General features: G+C 37.2%; 1 protein-coding gene across 1 annotated transcript in view; it reads left to right on the forward strand.

Moving 5' to 3' along the window:
• Positions 1-18,795, forward strand: part of LMBRD1 (LMBR1 domain containing 1) — a 68,254-nt gene that overhangs the window by 13,332 nt on the left and 36,127 nt on the right. The window contains exons 4-7 of the mRNA XM_030944972.1: positions 109-206; positions 1,180-1,247; positions 5,670-5,758; positions 9,676-9,749. Of these exons, the coding sequence (XP_030800832.1) occupies positions 109-206; positions 1,180-1,247; positions 5,670-5,758; positions 9,676-9,749 (329 nt within the window). The remainder of the gene's footprint in view (positions 1-108; positions 207-1,179; positions 1,248-5,669; positions 5,759-9,675; positions 9,750-18,795) is intronic.

Here is an 18,795-nt window from a genome sequence, read left to right on the forward strand (position 1 = left end):
TTAAGAGCTAGAATGAGAGGAAATGAATGTTTTACTCTTTCCTTTGAACTACTGTGTGGTAAATGAAGTGCCACTGTAACTGTCTCTTAATTTAATTCTTCCTCCTAGCTCTGTACTCGATCATTCTGTTCTGTGTCTTTCTGTGGATTCCCTTTGTCTATTTCTATTATGAGGAGAAGGAAGAAGATGATGGCAACACATGCTCAGTAAGTTTACTCTAGCAAGTGCACCAAGCAATGAAAAGGCAAATGAATATAGCCAAAACATGAAAGCAACAATGATTTTTTAACTTACAAATGGTATTAACATTGTGATATTTAAGTCTATTACTATAGTCCCATAAAAATCCTGAAGCAGTTCCTAGTAAGACATAGTCTGACATTGTCTAGTCTAAGCACTGTGGTCTCACATGAAATGAAACTTTAGTGAGATAAGTAATTAATGTCTGTATTTTCGTGAAGTCTTTAAACTTTCTAAAAATTCTTTTGAGGAAAATGTCATACACAGGAAGTTAAAACTTGTTATATGAGACTCCATAGAATAAAAACCATATATAGTGACAGCTTGTAAAGTAAAGAATAAGAAGATGGTTCTGATTCTGAAATAGGTACTCAAATTTTGTGTCTTACTACTGTGGTGTTTGCTTTTTTTCTTGAAGTAGGCAGTAGTAATTTATCTGAAGCTAACATGTTTACTTTTGTAATGCACTGGTTTGAGACCTGCCAGGGAATACAGTAACTGCATGCCAGTAAGGTGCTATGTTTCAAATGAAAATACTTTACTACAGTAATAATCTTCTGATCAATTAATCATGATTGTTATCCCTTGTTTAGTTGTAACCTTAACATAAGGAGACTTTTAATAATAGCCCTAATATAGAGTATTAGTAGTATATATTTTCTTTTAGTGTTTATGCAGTGAATATATCCAGCCTTCCATCCACAGCTGCTCAGATGCATAGCTTATGGTGGAAGCAGAATTCTATGTCATTGTTCACAATTCTCAAGCTATGAGATACTTCAAGAATGTATGCTTATGAGTTATATATAAAACTACTCATGCTCTTTATGGAGGTTTTTTGTAGAATACCTGTTATGCTAAGTATATAACTTCATAATTTGCACAAATCCCTTTATATTCAATTTATGTCAGTGTATTAACTTTCTCTTTAATATTCAGCAGGTTAAAACTGCACTCAGATACACTCTGGGATTCATCACAGTTTGCGCAGTTCTTCTGTTAATTGGGTAAGTATTTGTATTGAGCATGTTCTGTGCAAGATTTGTTTATCAGAGTTCTGTGCTTCTAAGAGGTAAATTATGATACACTCAATCTGTATAATCAACATCAGCTTAATCACTAATAAGGCTTAAGTATCCTGAGACTTACATACCTGAAAAGTAAGAGTTTAACTGGAAGATAAAATGGTTTTCTTAATTATGGGGGTGCTTGTGCTTCCAAGCTGACTGAACGTGCAGTGCAAATTGGTATCAAGGACATGGTGGCTTTGACACAACTACATTAATGCTTCAGTGTACAACAGGAGTAAAAAATGTCCTAATCTATGTTCATCAAATAGTTTTTGCTTTTCTCATGTGATTTTTCTGAAATAGACATTGCAAAACAGCTTCTTAGGAAAATGATTAGATGTTATGTGCTTATACTTTGCTAAATGGAAATGTTGTCTGAAGAATGTTAGTATGAGGTTATACTTGACTTAATTGTGCCATGATAAAGCTTTTGCTGGCATTTGTTTAAATGGCAGATATTACTGAAGTGAGTAACCTGTTTGCAGCAAGTGCTGTTGTTCTGAAACTCCAGGTAGTAGCAGAAAATTGATTTCAGGTCACCTTTAAGCATGACATGTACACACCAATACTGAATCTTTCTTATGTCTCCTGTGTCATAAGCTTTTTAGCATTTTGATGTCAGCAATAAAGTTGGTAAAAATTGGAAAATGTATACTAAAATGATTCATATCACAGTACTGGAGTGTGAAGTAGAAACTAGAGTGAAATTAATGCTTCCAGTTGTATACCATCTTACCGGAATATTGTTTTAGTTTTGATAAAAGTTAAAGGTACGTTTCTATCAAGTGTTTTGTCCTTTTAAGTGAAAGTAAGGTATTTGTTCTTACAAGATATTGTAGGAGTTTATTACCTTAATCATTGTCTAGAAATATTACTAAAATTTCTGGCAAAAGCTGTTTCTGACAGTTAGCTCACATCATAGGTATAGATGGATGTATTGTATTGCACATCCAGTTTAGAAATCTTGGTAGTGTCTCTAATAGGCGTCAGCTGAATCCTCAGTAACTGTAAGCATGTTTCTTCCTCCTTCCCAGTAAGATAGAGAAAGGTAATTCTTGTATTTCCCTTTTAAGAGAAACTTCAAGACTCCCTGCAAGGGGAAAAGGCTCAGTTTTAGGAGGCGACTGAGGTGTCTGTGCTGAAGAAGAATGTGAACTCTATTTCCAGTATAGTTTTATATAGATTAAGTAGCATATGTCTCAGTGTTTATGTATATGCTTTTTCTGAAGAAGTTACCTGTCTTAGTCAGCTGTTTTCATAGCAAGGGCAGGGAATGGCCACAGAGTTCAGTGTGACCAGAAAGAGATAAACATGTTGGAGCTGAAGCTTCTGTCTCAGTGGTTTGACAGATGTAGTGAAGACTAGTCTTGCAGTAGTGGGGGATTCTCTCACTGCTGGTTAGGATCAGAGTAATGTTAAAATAGACTGGAATTTTATGTACTGGGTTTGACTCTAGGTGTCTAGGCTTAATGAGCTAGAGTGCTGCTGCACACACGTTGAGAGTGAGGGGGGTAGGAATATTTCCTGCTAAATGCCTAATAAATAGTCTTTTTCCTGTGCTTACGTGGCTGGTGTCTCATAGCCAGACAGCCTCCATTCTGATTGGTTTAGGAAGTAATCTGTATGATTAAAGAAGGTCAATAAATAATTTTAAAGGTGTACATAAGGAAGTTTTTGCCTCTTCCCTGGTCAGCTGTCCTCAAATGAATTATAAAAGCTATATTAAGCTCAAAGTTTGAGTGTCTTTTTCTTACCGGGATGTTGCCCTTGGTCCACAAGAGATCACTGTGATGTTTTTGGGAAACAAATGTGTTTAGTGCCACATAGTCTTGGAGGTTTTTCTGACTTGATAACACAGCTCAGTGAGCAGGATGTTATTGTCTGAATTGTTATCAGGAGAAGTGTTTGTACTACTTACTTTACTTGTCTGTTACAAAGCAGTTGTCTGGCAAAAATGTGCATGTCTGAAATACTTAAATCCTCTGCACACAAATAACCTGATGCAGAGTACCATGAAAAGCAAAGTATAGGGCAAATTTATACTGGGATGCTCAGAACTAGTTTTTACTTATCATAACTTTCCCTTCCCATAAGTTAGGCACTTTCCCTCTACTGTCTCTATATGTCATATGCTTGTCAAGGGGTTTAACATACTGCAATCTACATTAAGGAACCCTGAAGCAGCCTAGTATGAAAAAAAAGGCTGTTTTTGAGGCTAATGAACATTTGGTTCCAAAATGCAAGCTTCTCTGGCTGTCACTGTTTAGAATTAAACTGGTTACCTTAGATTTTCTAGAAGCATTAGCTCTTAAAAAGCTATGAATATATCTAATTATCCTATAAATAGTTATGCAAATTATATCACAGCAGAATTCACTTAAGGAAATGAGTCTAAATCTGATGTGTTGAAAAATAATTTCCTAAGGATGACAGTTAATGACACTTTGATTTAAGGATCAAACTTTTTATCCATCTACACTTGTGTATTAGCCCTACCAAGAGTGAATAGTTTTAAACTGCTTGTCTTGCATTTACTTTCCTTGTTCTGCAGCCTAGATATTGATCTAGATTTTAATCATAATTTACCCAGGATGTGTTTTGAACAGCATAGCAATTTGCTTCTATTCTTAAAATTACCACAGTTAATAATTTGATTTGTGTCCAGAACTCCAAGTATCAGACACCACAACTGAGCTGTTTTGTTTGCTTGCATCACTTAAATTTAACTCGTGTGTTCCTTTCTGGGGTCTTTGGTGCATGGAACTTGAGCAGGAGCAGAATCAGATGTCCATCTCCTTCAGTCAAGGTTTATCTGAGTACTAATTTAAGAGTATAATGTATTCAGTAGCCCCTGCTCTCTGATTAGTGTCCTTTGACATGCTGGTTCAACAAAAAAAAAAAGGAATCTTGTGCTCAGTGGAAAAAAAAAGCAAGCAAGTATAAATATCCTAAAATGTTCTTCCATCTTGTTTGTTTCCTGCATGTGGTCCACAAATAGCAAATCCATAGTCGTGCTAAAATAAAAAAGACTTGAGCTATGTTCTCAGTCTCCTTTAACCATTTTTAGCAAATAAACCTCCAGTTATTTCTTTTTATCATTTATAAGTAGAAATGTTGCCTAGCTTGGTTTTAATACCTGTGTCTTCATTTTGTCTGGATGCTGTTGTACAGAAAGAATTACTACTAGAGGCAGATACAAGAGCTAAATCCTAAGTCAACTTAAGCAAATGCTAGCCCTCAGTCTGCCTCTTGCACAGTCAAGAAGCTTTCTTTAGAAATTAAAATATTGATTTTTAAAATGTCAACTTTTTTTTTTTTTTTTGCCGAGTATCAGTTTGGTTTTGATGTGATGATTATATGTGCACACTGTTGGCTTAGCCCTAACCTTGGAAGCAAAAGCATATGTTTTGTACTTTGAGACTGCTCCTGGAGTATATGTGTTTGTTTGGGACTTCAAGCAGGGGTCTAATCATGTTGTACAAATAATATCAATTTGTCACACAAATCCAAATGATACTTATGAACATTCTTTATGGACTTAGGTTTGAGTTCTTTCATTCTTTGCCTGAAGTGTTTCCCTGTAAATCTGTCTTCCCTGTGACTTGTAGACATTCTATTTCATGTCTCAAAGCTGCGGTCTCAGTGGTTTTTTGGTATGGAGGCACTGTTTTTCCAGCTATTACAAACTCAGCTGTTTTGTCTGTACAGGTGCTGAAGAGTTATTCTTATTAGTAGACTTTAGATGGTGAGCATGACAACAGAAAGCTTTCAGCTAGGGGGCTGTTTTACCTGACATTGTTCTCTGAGCATTCTTTGCTAATGTGCTTATTGGAAGAACAAAACAACTTAGTGAACTTCTCTGCAGCTCAGTTCTCTGGGCCAAGTACAGAACAAAGAATGGAATGGAGCAGATGTGTTTAGTTGTAATAATGGAAGATAAACATGTCCCTTTTTATTTCAGTGCTTGTTCAAGAAATCTTTATTTTATTTTGGCTTTCAGAAGTGTATATTTGAGAATTTGTCTCAATTGATGCTTAAAGTTCATTTGCTTCTCTGCATATGAGTCAAATCAGGACAGTAAATCATATTAATATGTCTTTTAATTATACTTGAGTGCGGAGTCCTTACCTCTTTTAGGATGGGTAAATACAAAATCACTTGTTCATTGACCTCAGACCTGACTGTACACACACACATGCATGTACTCTGCTGATCTAAATGCAGAGGAGAATGTGAATAAAATGAAACACTGCCTTTTCTTCAGGAATAAATGGGTTTCTGTTTCCTTAATTTGGAGATAGAATTCTTCCTATTTTTCACTAATTAGGGTAAGAAAGATTTTTTTTTTCTGTATTACAGTGCTTTTGTTCCTTTGGATATTCCCAACAAGAAGAATTCCACAGAGTGGGAGAAAGTGAAGCTCCTGTTTGAAGAATTTGGAAGTAGTCGTAAGTTTGAGATTTGTTCTGGGCTTTGCATGAGTTGCCACTCTACTAACCTCTGCCACTCATTCATTGACTGATAATTAACTTCATTTGTGGCAGTTTTCTACCTTTTCTCTGACTGCTTACCTGCAGTAAGTCCTTACAATAAGACTTCTTCCTGTTCAGAGAAAAACAAAAATTTGGGCTATTGTGAAAGCAGACACTGCCAGTATCTCCTCTCTGTACTTTAAATACAAGTTCCCGTTTGATAGCAAGGACTCCAGTGTTGTGTCCACTGATATTTATGGTGTGGAGAGAGGATACTTGCTTCCATAGACTTCACTTAGCTCTTAAATGCTGCTTGGATGCTGAAGTTCACTGACTTTGAGGGTATGATGAGTGTGTGATGGTTGCGAAGACCATTGTCTTGTGATGGTCTTCATTCATTTACCTAATGAAATGCAGTACTGCTGTTGACTGTAAAAATGAGATGAGTTGTTCTGTCTATTTGGATGGGAAAGTCCTGTGGGTGTTACAACTTCTTCCCTTTGCTCTTACAGTACTGACCTCTTCTAAAATTGTTGATAGCTGTTGTTATACTTTACACTAGGGCTGTAAAGAGCTGTTGAGAAGACCAAACTCCATGGAATAGTATTTAACACTTATGTGGTGTAGTTCATGTGTGTAACCTGGGTATGTTTTCAGGGTAAAGGTGTGAGGGAAGTGTTTTATAGGTGAGCTAAAACAGACTTGATGTCACTTGTCAAATATATTCAAGAAAAGTTGTTTAACAGATATTCATCCCAGTGCATAAGTACACCATTACTCATGTTTCGTTCTTGATATGCATCAGAGTATTGGCATCTATGTGAGTGTTTTAGGATATATTCATACAAGCCTTCATCAAGTCATATTCTGCATTAGTCTAGGAATTCTGTACTGAATAAAAGTTCCCTGCAATGACATAAACCAAACATTGACAGAGCTGGCTAATCCATTCAGAGCCCATGCCCATCAACTTTATATGTACAGTTTGCTTAAGTATTCTCCAACCTGATCCTCTTCCACCAAGAGTAAATATTCCTTCCAACTTTTCTTAGTCTGCTCCCTAGCCTGGATTTGCTGAAGTCTGGTCTTTCTAGTAAAAGACTGAGGCAAAGAAAGCATTCACTAGCTCAGGCTTGTCATGGAAAAGTCCTGTCACGCCAGGTCCCCTGCCCCACTCAGCAACAAGCCCCTATCTTGCCTCTTCTTCCTCTTGCCACTTAAATACTCCAAGCCCTTCTTGTTTGTTTCGACATCCATGCAGGGTCTTTAATCATAATATGTTCTGTGCTGTAATCTGTGCTTGTAAGTGTAGGAGATGGGGAGGACAAATCCATAGCTTATTGAATGTTTTGGCTGTCTGCTTGTTGGTTTTTCTCTTGCTTTGCAAAGATTATAACAGCTCAGGATAAAATGCTACTTAAACTGTTTATACAGGTTGTGATAACGGTTGAGCTGAGATGCAAACTAATTTTTCCAGGTGACCTTGATATGACTGCAACAAAGTATTTAGCTGTCTTTGCTATGAAATACAGTATAGCCTATGTTTATTTCTAGGAAAGTAAACTGATTAAGATGCTGGGTTGGGATGTGAAAGTCTGATTTTATTTCCTATCAGCATTCTCTTGTGACTTGTAATTTCATAGGATAATTCAGATTGAAGAGACCTCGGGTCATCTATTCAAATCTGCACCAAGAAGGAAGCTGTAAGATCAGGCTGGGTTGCTCTGGGCTTCGTTACCTAGCTCATCAAAACCTCCCAAGTTTGTAGACTGAACTCATTCTGGAAAAATCTCTCCTCTTACCTGTTGTGGATATACTTGCTGTCACCTAATTGTCTCACACCTGGCAACTATGCACCACTGAAGAACCTGGGCTCCATCACTTGGCTAAGCAGACAGGCTGTACTGGAGCTCTCCAAACCTGTCTCTGTTCCAGGCCAAACAAGCCTGACTCCCTCAGCTGCTCTGCACAGCATGTGCTCCAGCTTCCAACCACCATAGTTCTTCCCTTAGCTTGCTCACATTTATCAGTCTTAATCTGCAGCAGGGACCTCAGAGCTGGTTGCGCTGTATGGTCCCTTCCTTTAATAGATGGACATGCTGCTGCTGTTGATACAGCCTGGGATGCCATGGGACTTGCCTGCTGGCGCAGCATGCTGCTGGCTTACCTTCAGATTGCTGTCTCCCAAGCCCCCCATGCAGGGGTCCCTTGTGTTTTCATAGAGCTACTCCACAAACAGCAGCTCTCTGCAAAGGGTTCTTTTGTGTTCCAGGTGCTGGAGAAATAAGGACAAAATGTTTGCCTGTTGTCTTTACTTGTACCTGTTGTCGTGTTTTTATATTAATTTACCCTTTTCCTTTGTCTGTCTGTAGTGGCCCCAGAAATACAAAGATATTGAGACTTAGAACAAACATCCAATCATCACTTGGTAGTTGGTTGTGTGGTTATGAAAGGAATGCAAACTCATCCACTGAGGCAAAGCCTGATAGTATACTTCTGGTATACAATTATCAATTTTTCAGCCAGTTAGTTTCTTAATGTTGCATTGAGTACAGTTCAGACTTCTAAAGTGGATATTAAATGTTGGTTTCAAATACTTGTACAGAAGGATCATCAAATACAGTATGTAAGTACATTGTGTGATATGTTACAAATACAGTCCACTTGTGGGCTATTTTTTGCCCCCTAAACTTCGAAACCAACTCAAATTTTCACAGCTACTGAAGGAAAAATAGTACTAGGTGGTTTTTGGTTTTTTTTCTTTCTTTTTTTTAACAAGTTTTAAACATAGCTGTAGTGTTTGAAACACAGGAACATACTGCTTTTAGCTCTGGGGAAGTTGTTTGATGTTATCTAATGAAAATAGTAAAGGAGAGATTTGAGCAGTGAGGTTGGATTTTGTTGTGCTGTTCTATTAGTTTTTGGTGGTTTTGGAAGGAGGCCTGTAGGGTTGGTCAGAAGAGGGATGCAGCGTCTCATAGAGTAAGGTTATGATTTCTCAGTTGGTGACTGCTTAGTGCTGTGTTCAGTAAATAAGAATGGAAACCAGGCAATGAATAGAAACAGGCTAGTATATTTGTGTGAGTAGAAATAAAAGTTATTGTAAATTTTTGAATTAAGTAGAGGGGAGGACATGGGGGAAAACAGTAAACTCTGGTTCTGACTGAGCATAAACATGAAATTGTTTGCTGATGGTCAATTTCTGTAATTTACTATAAGTTTCAATGTTACTAAGTAACCAAAGCCACTTGTGATGTCTTGTGTGGTGAGATCAAGGACAGACCTTTAGGGAATTAAATGCCTTTTTCTTTGGTCGCTCTTTTACTATCTCTTAAAACTACTAGAGTTATGAGGCTACATTAACTCTGTAGTCCCCTGAGCTTTGTCCACTTTGTTGGTCTGTATATACATTGAGTGAAGCTGAGAGTTGTTTTGATTGGTTAAAGGATCCATGCTTGTCTGATTCTGGATAATGGTATTAGTAGGAGGAATCAGTTGGTAGCAAACAAAACTAAGATGAACCATCCAAAATGCACATGAAAGTTGTGCAAGTTACCACAGCACCCTGGGGAGGCCAGAAATAAGTCTTGAAGAGGTATTAGACACTTTTGTGAGCAGGTTCATCAGTGTCTTTTCAATCATTTGGGTCAATGTAACTTCTGTGAGCTTGTGAAAATGACAAGAGTCTCTCCTGGATCCTGCAATTTCATATAAAGATCTGTTCTGGTCAAAAAAGCTCTTCTAGGTATGTTTTTCATCTGAGTTACAACTTTCAACTATGTTTTCATCTTTCTCATGAACTTAAATCTGTTCTGGAAACTAATTTAGGAAGAACTGTTCTTACAGTTCTACTGTATTTTCAACAAGTTCTTTTATTTAATTTTTTTTTGCAGATGGCTTGACTGCACTTTCATTTTCCATTAGCTCCTTGACTGTGATTGGAATGTTGGCAGCTATCACTTACACAGTAAGTTGTTATATAGTTTTTCAGATTTTTACCTTCATGATACTAGCAGTTATCACTGTCTCTACCTGTGTGGAAAACTTGTCATCCTGAAAAGATTCAGTAGTGTCTTTGGCTCTGGATTTTCATGGTTTGAAATATTCATTCTAAGTTCTAACTTTTTGCTGCAAATTTAAGGACTGCTGTTTTAGTAGTGAGCAGAGATCAGACTTAATTTTGATGTGTTTATGGAAGGGGATGTCACATTACTTGTGACTTGTAACACAGTCACTGACTTTACTTGCTCTTAAGCCTTTATTTTATTTCTCCACCCTGATATAGGGAATTAAATGTTGCACTTTTTTATTCATTGAACTGTGGCATAACATAGAGTTGATATGGAGCTAAGGTACTGCAGTTCTTTATGAGAGGGATTTGGAAGGGTTCATTCTGTAACCAATTGTAAATGGTATGATTAAGGTTATGTTAGTTTAACTGCTTGACTCTTGCTTTTACCTAGAAAGAAAAGGAACTGTTTTAACTTACTGACATTGGTCAACATTTAATGCTTATGTGGTCATTTGCTTTTCCAATTTGTTCTATTTCTTCGTTCAGTGAATAATCAGCGTGTTTGTAATGCTTCATGTTTTAGTTTGTTAAGGTAAAATTTTGCAACAAAGAAGCAGCTTAAAAGCTTAAGATAACTGGCTGATAACAGACAAAGCTTTAAAGTTTCTCAGAAATTACTGTTTTTCTGACAGATTTTTACCTTTAGATTCATGTCCTTGCTGATATAATGTTTTCTTCCATTGGAAGCTGGCTCTAACATAGTTGTTCCTATGTAGGTTTGCTACTGAATTCTAAGTGCCTTTGTAGCCATAGCTTATGCAGTAAATTATTTTGAAGCATTGGTACCCAAGAAGGTGTCTGTTTCAGGCAAACTATAAATATATAAAAGTTGAAAAAGGATTTAAGAAAGAGGGAAAGGGGTAAGGTGCTTATGAAATACTACCTTTAGAATGTTAAATGAGTAACAAGTATAGCTAAAGATTTTCTGTCTCTCCAGCTGGTGTAAGTTACAGCAGAATTATGGAAGGCAGTTCAGTACAGGTTTGCAGATGTGTCAGAACCCTGACAGCTTAGTGGCCATCAGGGTCTGTGCAGTAGGTAGGAGAGCAACTGGGGCATGAACTAGTGGGTATTTTAGGTGAGCTGAATTGCTCTCAGCCCCATTGGTGACATGCTTTAACCTGATCAAGATGATAAATTTTACTACTTTAAGCCTTTTCTTAAAGTGACATGGGTCATAAAATTATTCAAGCCATCTTGCCGACATCTGGATCATGCGATGGTCAAAAAAGATCTAGACCTCCACTTAGCCTGTAGTAATGTGCCAGATTTTAATTAGCTTCCCTTAATTATGGAAGAAAAGATTCATTTCTTGTTTGAATTGCTGAAGAGCACATACTGTATTATTTTAGCTATGATACTAACAAAAGAAAAAACACCTTAGCTGGGAGAATAATACCAGTATTTTGTTCAAAAAACCAAGTATTGTTTTTATAACTGTTAGCAAACATCTAAAATGTGCGATTGTGAAAATAAAGCCATTTTATTCCTGACTGAAATGTAAACAATTTACAACAAAAACCGTAGCATATGTGGCACTTTGTGATGTGGTTTAGTGGGCATGGTGGTATTCCATCAAAAGTTGGGCTTGATGATCTTGAAGGTCTTTTCCAACCTTAATGATAATGTGATTCTTGGAGTTTTTTTCAATTTAATTCTAACATTTCCTACTTCCAGTTTTATTGCCTACTTATTTTTGAACCCATACTGGTTGTAGGCACCATTCAGCTGAGTATCACAGTATGCTTCTCTCTTCAACACTAGCTGAACCTGGAAATATGTGGAACCTGGAAATCTGTGTTCAATAACTTCAGTCTTCTGGTTTGTCTGTGTTTTCTCAGATGAAGACAATACCTAAATCTTCAATACTGTTGCTTCAATAGTGTCAATGTATTTACAACTTCAGTAAATACTGAGTGATAAATGAGGTGAAACATCAAGCATGAGAACTAACTCTTATCTGAATGCCTTAATTACTAAGAGTTTTGGGCTAATTTGTTGATTTGTAAACTTCAACTGAGCTGTTTATGCAAATGCCTGGAGTGTGAAATGGATTTCCTTTATTTTTAACTGTTGTATTTCATTCTTCTGTAACTCTCTGTTCTGTTTTACAGTAGGTGTTAAGGGAGAGTGGGAGAAATTGAGGAGCTATTTTACAGAAGTTTTGGGCATGAGCTCACACAGGAGTGGGTTGTTATCTATTGTCTGATGTGAGTTTTTTTTCATTGTTTGCAGGCAGTTGTAGAATCTTAGCAGTGAGCAGGCTTTGATGTATGGGTAGACTGAGGTACAAATGTGTCACAGACAGTGAAAAACACCTATTAGAAGATCTGTTCTCCAAGCTGGAACAGTGTTTTCTTTGTGCTTTAGAGCTTTCATAACATCTTTCCCACCAGCAGTGATGGTCAGGCTTCCATATTTAAGCTATTTTCACCTGCAGCAGCATGGGCTGGACTTATCCCTGTGGTATGACATAATGCAAAAATTACTTTAGGTAATGAAAAGTTTCTGGCCAGTTGTACTTGCCTGAACTTCAGGGTGAGGTTGGCTTAGAGTGTAGTCTGTCTTTGCCGGTTTGGATTACTCCACTTGGTCTACTTCAGAGCAGAAAAACATGATTCTGGAAGGAGTGACTGTTTTCTCTTGGTAGTTTCCCATGTCTTTGTGTTGTGGGGTGGTTTGTTTTTTTTTGCTGTGTTAGCCTTGTATAAAAAAATCACCTCTAGATGAGACATATATGAGTGCACAGACAGGTCTTTGTTTTTCAGGCAGCCTTCTGCTGCCTATCAAATTGTTTATCCCAGTTTCCAAAGGTGGGAGGTCTGTGTTCTAAGTCATCAAGCCACTCTTTGATCATTGCTGTTAGTTGTTTTTAAGCATAGAAAGAGAATATTGTTATCTAAGAGTGAACACAAGAACTAAGACATCTATCTCAAAATTTTCCTCAAATTCTTAGTAGATGATGGAAAAAAGAATAGATATGTGATCTCTGAGTTCCTGTGTCTCTAGATGGAGGTGATCTCAGATCTGTGGTTTACACAGAGTTGAGGATTTGTAGTATAGATGTAACTGAAAATTTTTGCTTTTCCCCTGACTTCTGCATATCCTCAGCCTGTTTCAGTGCCAGAGTTTGCTATTCTGTTGTTAAAGGGAAATTAGCAACAGGTATATCTGGTCTTCTATGTACTCATTCACAGTGAAGAAAAAAATCTAAATGCTAAATGCTTATCTAATAAAGGTTGTATTGTAATAAGTAATATGTTAGCAAATCCCTTCATACCTAATTAAAAATGACTTTACATTGAATGCCTACTATAACAGAAAACACTAAAAATAAATAGGAGTGCTGTGACTGCAGTTGACTGATTTCATCTTAAAATGTTATTTATGGAAGAGACCATGAAAGAGATGAATAAAGTGCTTTTATTAAAGTCCCTGGCAGTGCAATTTATCCATTCTACAATTAGTTAAATGTATGTTAACAGTACTGCTTTGTGTGGCCTTCAGCATGAAGAACTAGATTATGGCTGCTCTAAAATTGGTGTTGTGGTAATACACAATAATGTGAGAAGTTGGGGGGAAAAGGCTTTGGCACTGTCAGTAGGTAGCCTTGAATTTGAGTAGAAATAGAGAGCAAAATCTCACTTCAGCATGTGTATGTGCCCAGGCTTCCTCTATGAAACCATGTCTTCCTGCTTCCACAGGAGGAGGGATACAGCAGGGTGGTGTTACTGAGATTGTAAATGGCTGCAGTTTAAATTATGGAACTAACAAATTTACCCCAAGGACTAATGTAGTTAAAACCTATTTTTTAACCATCAGTCCAATGTTTGGGGCCTCTCAAGGCCCTGATTGGTTTGATACATTGCTGTGAAGTACATGGTGAACTATTAATGCAATGAAGAACAGAATTCTTATCAGATCATATTGTGTTGTAGCATTTGATATGTTGGAGTTTGGGGGTGAAGGTGACAGTTGAGGGACAACACAGATTGAAGCATTGTGCTGGACTGGATTTGCAGATAACTGAGCACTTGTGTTACTGGCTATGATACATACGTAGGTAATGCTACAGTTCAATGGGGCTGTCATTATATTAGATTGCTGGCTTCAAACATCAAAATCACAGTAAATTTGATCTAGTGGTACATACAGAGAAGAGCTTTACTTGCAGTTTGACGGGAAAATGCAGAGTTTTGCTTTTGAGTTGTGAGCTTTTCCCTGGCATCTGAAAGGGGTAGGATGAAGTATACTGTTAAAACTGAAATTGCCAAAGAAATAAAATTTCTTTGGTATGAGAAATTCCTGATCTCCTCAATTTCTGTGAAATACTAGTTAAAAGCTTTTGGAGGTATTTGTAATAAATACTGATCCTGAAAGCATCTCATCCCTTAAGGTAAATCACTGGAGAGGGGTATTAGCATGGAAATTACCAGCTTAAGAAGTTAGTGCAAAAGTTGCTTTTCCAAAAAAAGGTCAGTGAGAAAATTCACAACTACTTTAATTGGTAAATTAACACAGAAGATTGTGTATGTATTTGATACCTACTAAAAAGCAATAATTATTATAAGAATTAGATTTTAATTCAAGTTTCATGCTTGCTAGGAAATATCTTCAGGAGTCAAGAGCGAAGTAAATGCTTTATGGTATTTCTTAACACCATGTCATTTAAATGAGAAAATGAGCTGCAAGGAGGATGATTAAGGAGTATTTAGAGGATTTTGACTTCACACTTCAAATGGAACATAAATTGGTTTGTTCTGTTTAGTTTTCCATGTGGTGATGTTTGGGACAGTCCTGCAGAATGTGGCAACAATGTCTCACCTTATTAAAAAGTCCATAGCAGTAAATTCTCAAATTCCTTCCTTACATTTGCCCTAAAAAACTTCCACTTAACTTTAAACTTTCACTTTTTTAGTTTTGGGATTTTTGGGGTTTTTTTAATTATTATTATGGTCATTCCACTGAGCAGTTATTTTTCCTAAGGTACTCACTTTAAGATGTGGGCACAGAACTGAATTATCTAAATTTCCCAAAAGCTTGGACTGTAGCAGGCATATAGCTTAGGACCAAAGAAACCAAAAATTTATTAGATGTGGGGTCAGCCAGGATGTTTTTCAACAGCATGAACTTCTTTCTAACTGTGTATAACAGTTTAAATGAGTGCTGTCTCTAGATTGTATTCATATTGCTACAGTACAATTTTTAAACATAATTCAAAATTCTGGAAGCAAGTTTATGGACAGATCTGCATAGCACTTAATTCTGAAGCTTCAAAAGTTTTATTCTGAAGAACACATTTGAGTTAAGCTGTTTTCAGAGTAATACTTCCCATGTCAGCCTGCAGAGCCTTCAGCCCTTCACACACTACTGTGCTGTTGTAACAGGCTAAGAGCATCTCTTGTTGGTGATGTGGCTTTGCCGTGTTTGGAAAATGTATGTCTAGCTCATGTTGAGCCTCTCCCAAAAGATCCTCGTAGAGAATCTTGTGAAATATGGCCTGGATGAGCAGACAATGAAGTGAATTGAAAATTGGCTGAATATCTAGGCCCACTGGATGGTGATCAGTGGCATGAGGTCTAGTTGGAGGGCAGTCATTTGTGGTGTATGCCAGGGATTGATACTGGTTCCAGTCCTGTTCAATGTTTTCATTAATGATCAGGATGATGGGGGAGAACCCTCAGCAGACTACACACAGAACTGGGAGAATGCCCTCTGGAGTTTATATTGGAGCTGTCCAGAGGGACCTTGCTAGGCTGGAGAAATGGGCTGACAGGAACATAATCAAATTCAGCAAGAGAACATGCAAAGCTGAAGAGGAATGTATGTGTGCATATCCAGGGGAAGCACTCAGGAGAAAAGCAGCTCTGAGACTGGGAGTTCTGGTGGACGCCAAGTTAACCATGAGCCAGGAATGTACTCTTGCTGGGAGAAGGCCAGTGGTATCCTGCAGTGCACTAGGAGGAGTATTGCCAGCAGGTTGTTGGTGACTCTGCTTTTATTCTCAGCCTTGGTGAGACCACATCTGGAGTTCTTGTCTTCTCAGTATGAGAGAGATGGAGCTGCAGGAGGGAAACTGGTGAAGGCCTGCAAAGATAATCAAGGCACTTTCCTCATATGAAGAAGGTCTGGGTGCCAGGACTGTCAGCCAAAACAAAAAGACAACTTAGGTGAAGTCTTAACACGTGCAAGCATCTGAAGGAGCAGTACAAAGAGTATGGAGCTGGGCTGTGTTCACTGGTACCTAGGGATGGGACCAGAGCAGAGGGCACAAGCTGAAACACTCTGCAGGTGTCTGACCACTGGCACAGGTTGCTTAGAGAGATTGTGGAGTCTCCTCTTGCAGATACTCAAGAGCCATATGTACATGGTCTTGGACAAGCAGCTCTAGGGGACCCTGCTTGGGCAGAGGTGTTGGACTGGATGACCTCCAGAGTCCATCCAAACCTCAGGCATTCTGCTGTGTGGATCTGCAGGGTTTACAGTGGTACCAATGGGTCACATTGTGTTGTACCTCATGGTGTGAGGTGTCTTCTCTTTAAGCTTGGGTCTAGCCTATGAAAGGGTTGAGGTGACAATGATTGACTGTAAGATTGGTTCTTTATTGGATTAATTTTTTCTTCAGTACTGGTTTTACTGTTAAACCCTTATTTAGCTCATGTTGGACAACTCTTTATTCCATCACAGCGGTTAATTTGTGGAAAAAACCAAAAGATTTATTAGAGATTCTTGCTATGATTTATTCACCTCAGTACAACTAGTGTTTCAAAAAGTGCACTGGGCACTTTGTTGAAAAACTACGCCATGTCAGAAAATAAGTAGTTATGTGTTAATAACTGCTAGTTTGTGCAAGATTATTCTGTCAGAAGATAGTAATAGCTTTGAAGTACTTTGATAGGTGGCAATTTTCAGAAGCTCATTGGGTAAGTGAAAGGGAGACTGCCAATTCAGAGTAGGGGAACAACCAAACTTTTAATACCTGTTCTTAGTCTAAGTAATACAAATTTCTTTTTGCTTTATTTTGTAGCTTTGCAACTTGGTTGGACGAAAAGCAAAGTTACTTTGTTCTGTAAATGGATGTAAAAATATAAAAGCTGCAGTTATGCTTCTTTTGACTGACTTTGAGCTGATACTTTTTAGTATGTCTTTTTAGAATATAATACTAAAACTTCATGTTGGATTTCCCTGCTGAATGCACCAAAGAATAATGTTTTCTTGGTTTTAATTGACTGTTTGGAAGACTAGGAAGGGACAAGAAAGATGCAACTTGTATATGCTAAATTTTTAACTCTTTAAGGGGAAAAAAGTCAAATAGCATAGGTGAATAATATAGATGAAGTCTACAAATGTTCACTTGATACATTAATATTACTGGCAAGAGCATAAACATATTTCATTTTCTCAAGTACATGCAGTGTTTAAATTAACAACATTATTTAGATGTATGTCTTGATATGTCTCAATTCTCAACACAATCCTTCATTGGTAGTTGCTTTTAATTTTCAAGTTTTAACACAAAGTCTACTTTTTTGGCATTATGTAATGTATAGTACTGATGTACAATGCTTGATACTCAAAATTGTTTTGTAAAACATGTTAATAGGTGATCTTCAGGAGGGCTCTGCAAATCCATGACCGTGATGATTTATACTGACAGCTTTCTATGTCTATAAATACAGAATAGTAACAAGAAAATTATAAATTAGGCCTGCAGTGCTATGCTGGTTTTGGCTGGAGGAGAATTTGAAACAGTTTCACAGATGATGTAGTTTGCATCTATTCTTTCATTAACGTGTTTTTCATTGAAATGGTTCTACATGGCCTTAGGTATTAAAACAATAGTTGTTGTCAGCTCCAGGTTGCTATTTGAATTTGAGACAGAATAATGAGTTGCTCATACAACAATAGGCAGATTAATTTTTGAGTGATCTTGTGCATCTCACTTAGCATGTCCTTGAAGGATGATTATAATTGGCTTTGTAGTTTTTCCAAACATTTCATAAGCGTTATTTGATTTCTTATGGAACTATAAAATGCTCCTTTTTTCCCCATCCTGAAAGAAGAAATGTTAGAAAGCTTAGCTTGTCTACTCACAAATGTGATGACCTTTTCACACCTAATTTTTGCCTGGATTATGATTTACTTTTCTGCAGTTGATGTTATTAACAATCAAAGAGCTTAAAACCATTTAAAATCTGCCTAACCTTAAAAGCACTCATTCACTAGTGATATTCTTTTAAAGAGATGTCAAACAGCTATTGAGAAATTGAGATTCATCAATTCATTGTCATTACTATTTAATCACTTCAATACCAATTCTGAAATAGAAATGTAATTCTTTCATTATGTTCACTTCTCTGTGAAGTAGTAAATAACCAAAATAACAAAACCATTTGATGGTTGTTTTATCAGCCTGATTCCTACTATACTGTTGGAGAACTGTAGGTATTAAGCTGGTGGATAAATTTGTTTTGTACTTGAAAATTTTAGAATTGGAAAGTAGGTTAATCTTTTGGTTTTTAATGCTTTTCTAAGCCTGATGGGGCAGTATAGAAGGTGACAGCTAGGCAGAATAATTCTGATCAGTATTGTAACTGAAGCAGAATTAACTCTTTCACAGATGTTTTGTCCAGCAAGCACAAGTTCACAGTGTGTAGTAGAACATCTGTATTATAGAGGCTGTTGTATTTGGCTTCTGTATCCTAGAAACTTTGACAGCATTTTTTGTCCACTTGAACACTGACAAATAGTGAGTCTGTATGGTGGAGAGAAAACATCATGAGAAATGAAGGTGAATGCATAGCTGGATACTGTAGGGATGAAGAATAGAGAAATGGAGAAACAAGTGCTCAGTGCAAGATTCATGTTGAGTACTGCAGATCATGCAAGAATTGCCATGGTGAACCTGTTTGGTCAATCTGTTACACAGTTTGAGATGTTT

The sequence above is a fragment of the Camarhynchus parvulus genome, chromosome 3 (genome assembly GCF_901933205.1).
Source record: "Camarhynchus parvulus chromosome 3, STF_HiC, whole genome shotgun sequence".
Taxonomy (NCBI): domain Eukaryota; kingdom Metazoa; phylum Chordata; class Aves; order Passeriformes; family Thraupidae; genus Camarhynchus; species Camarhynchus parvulus.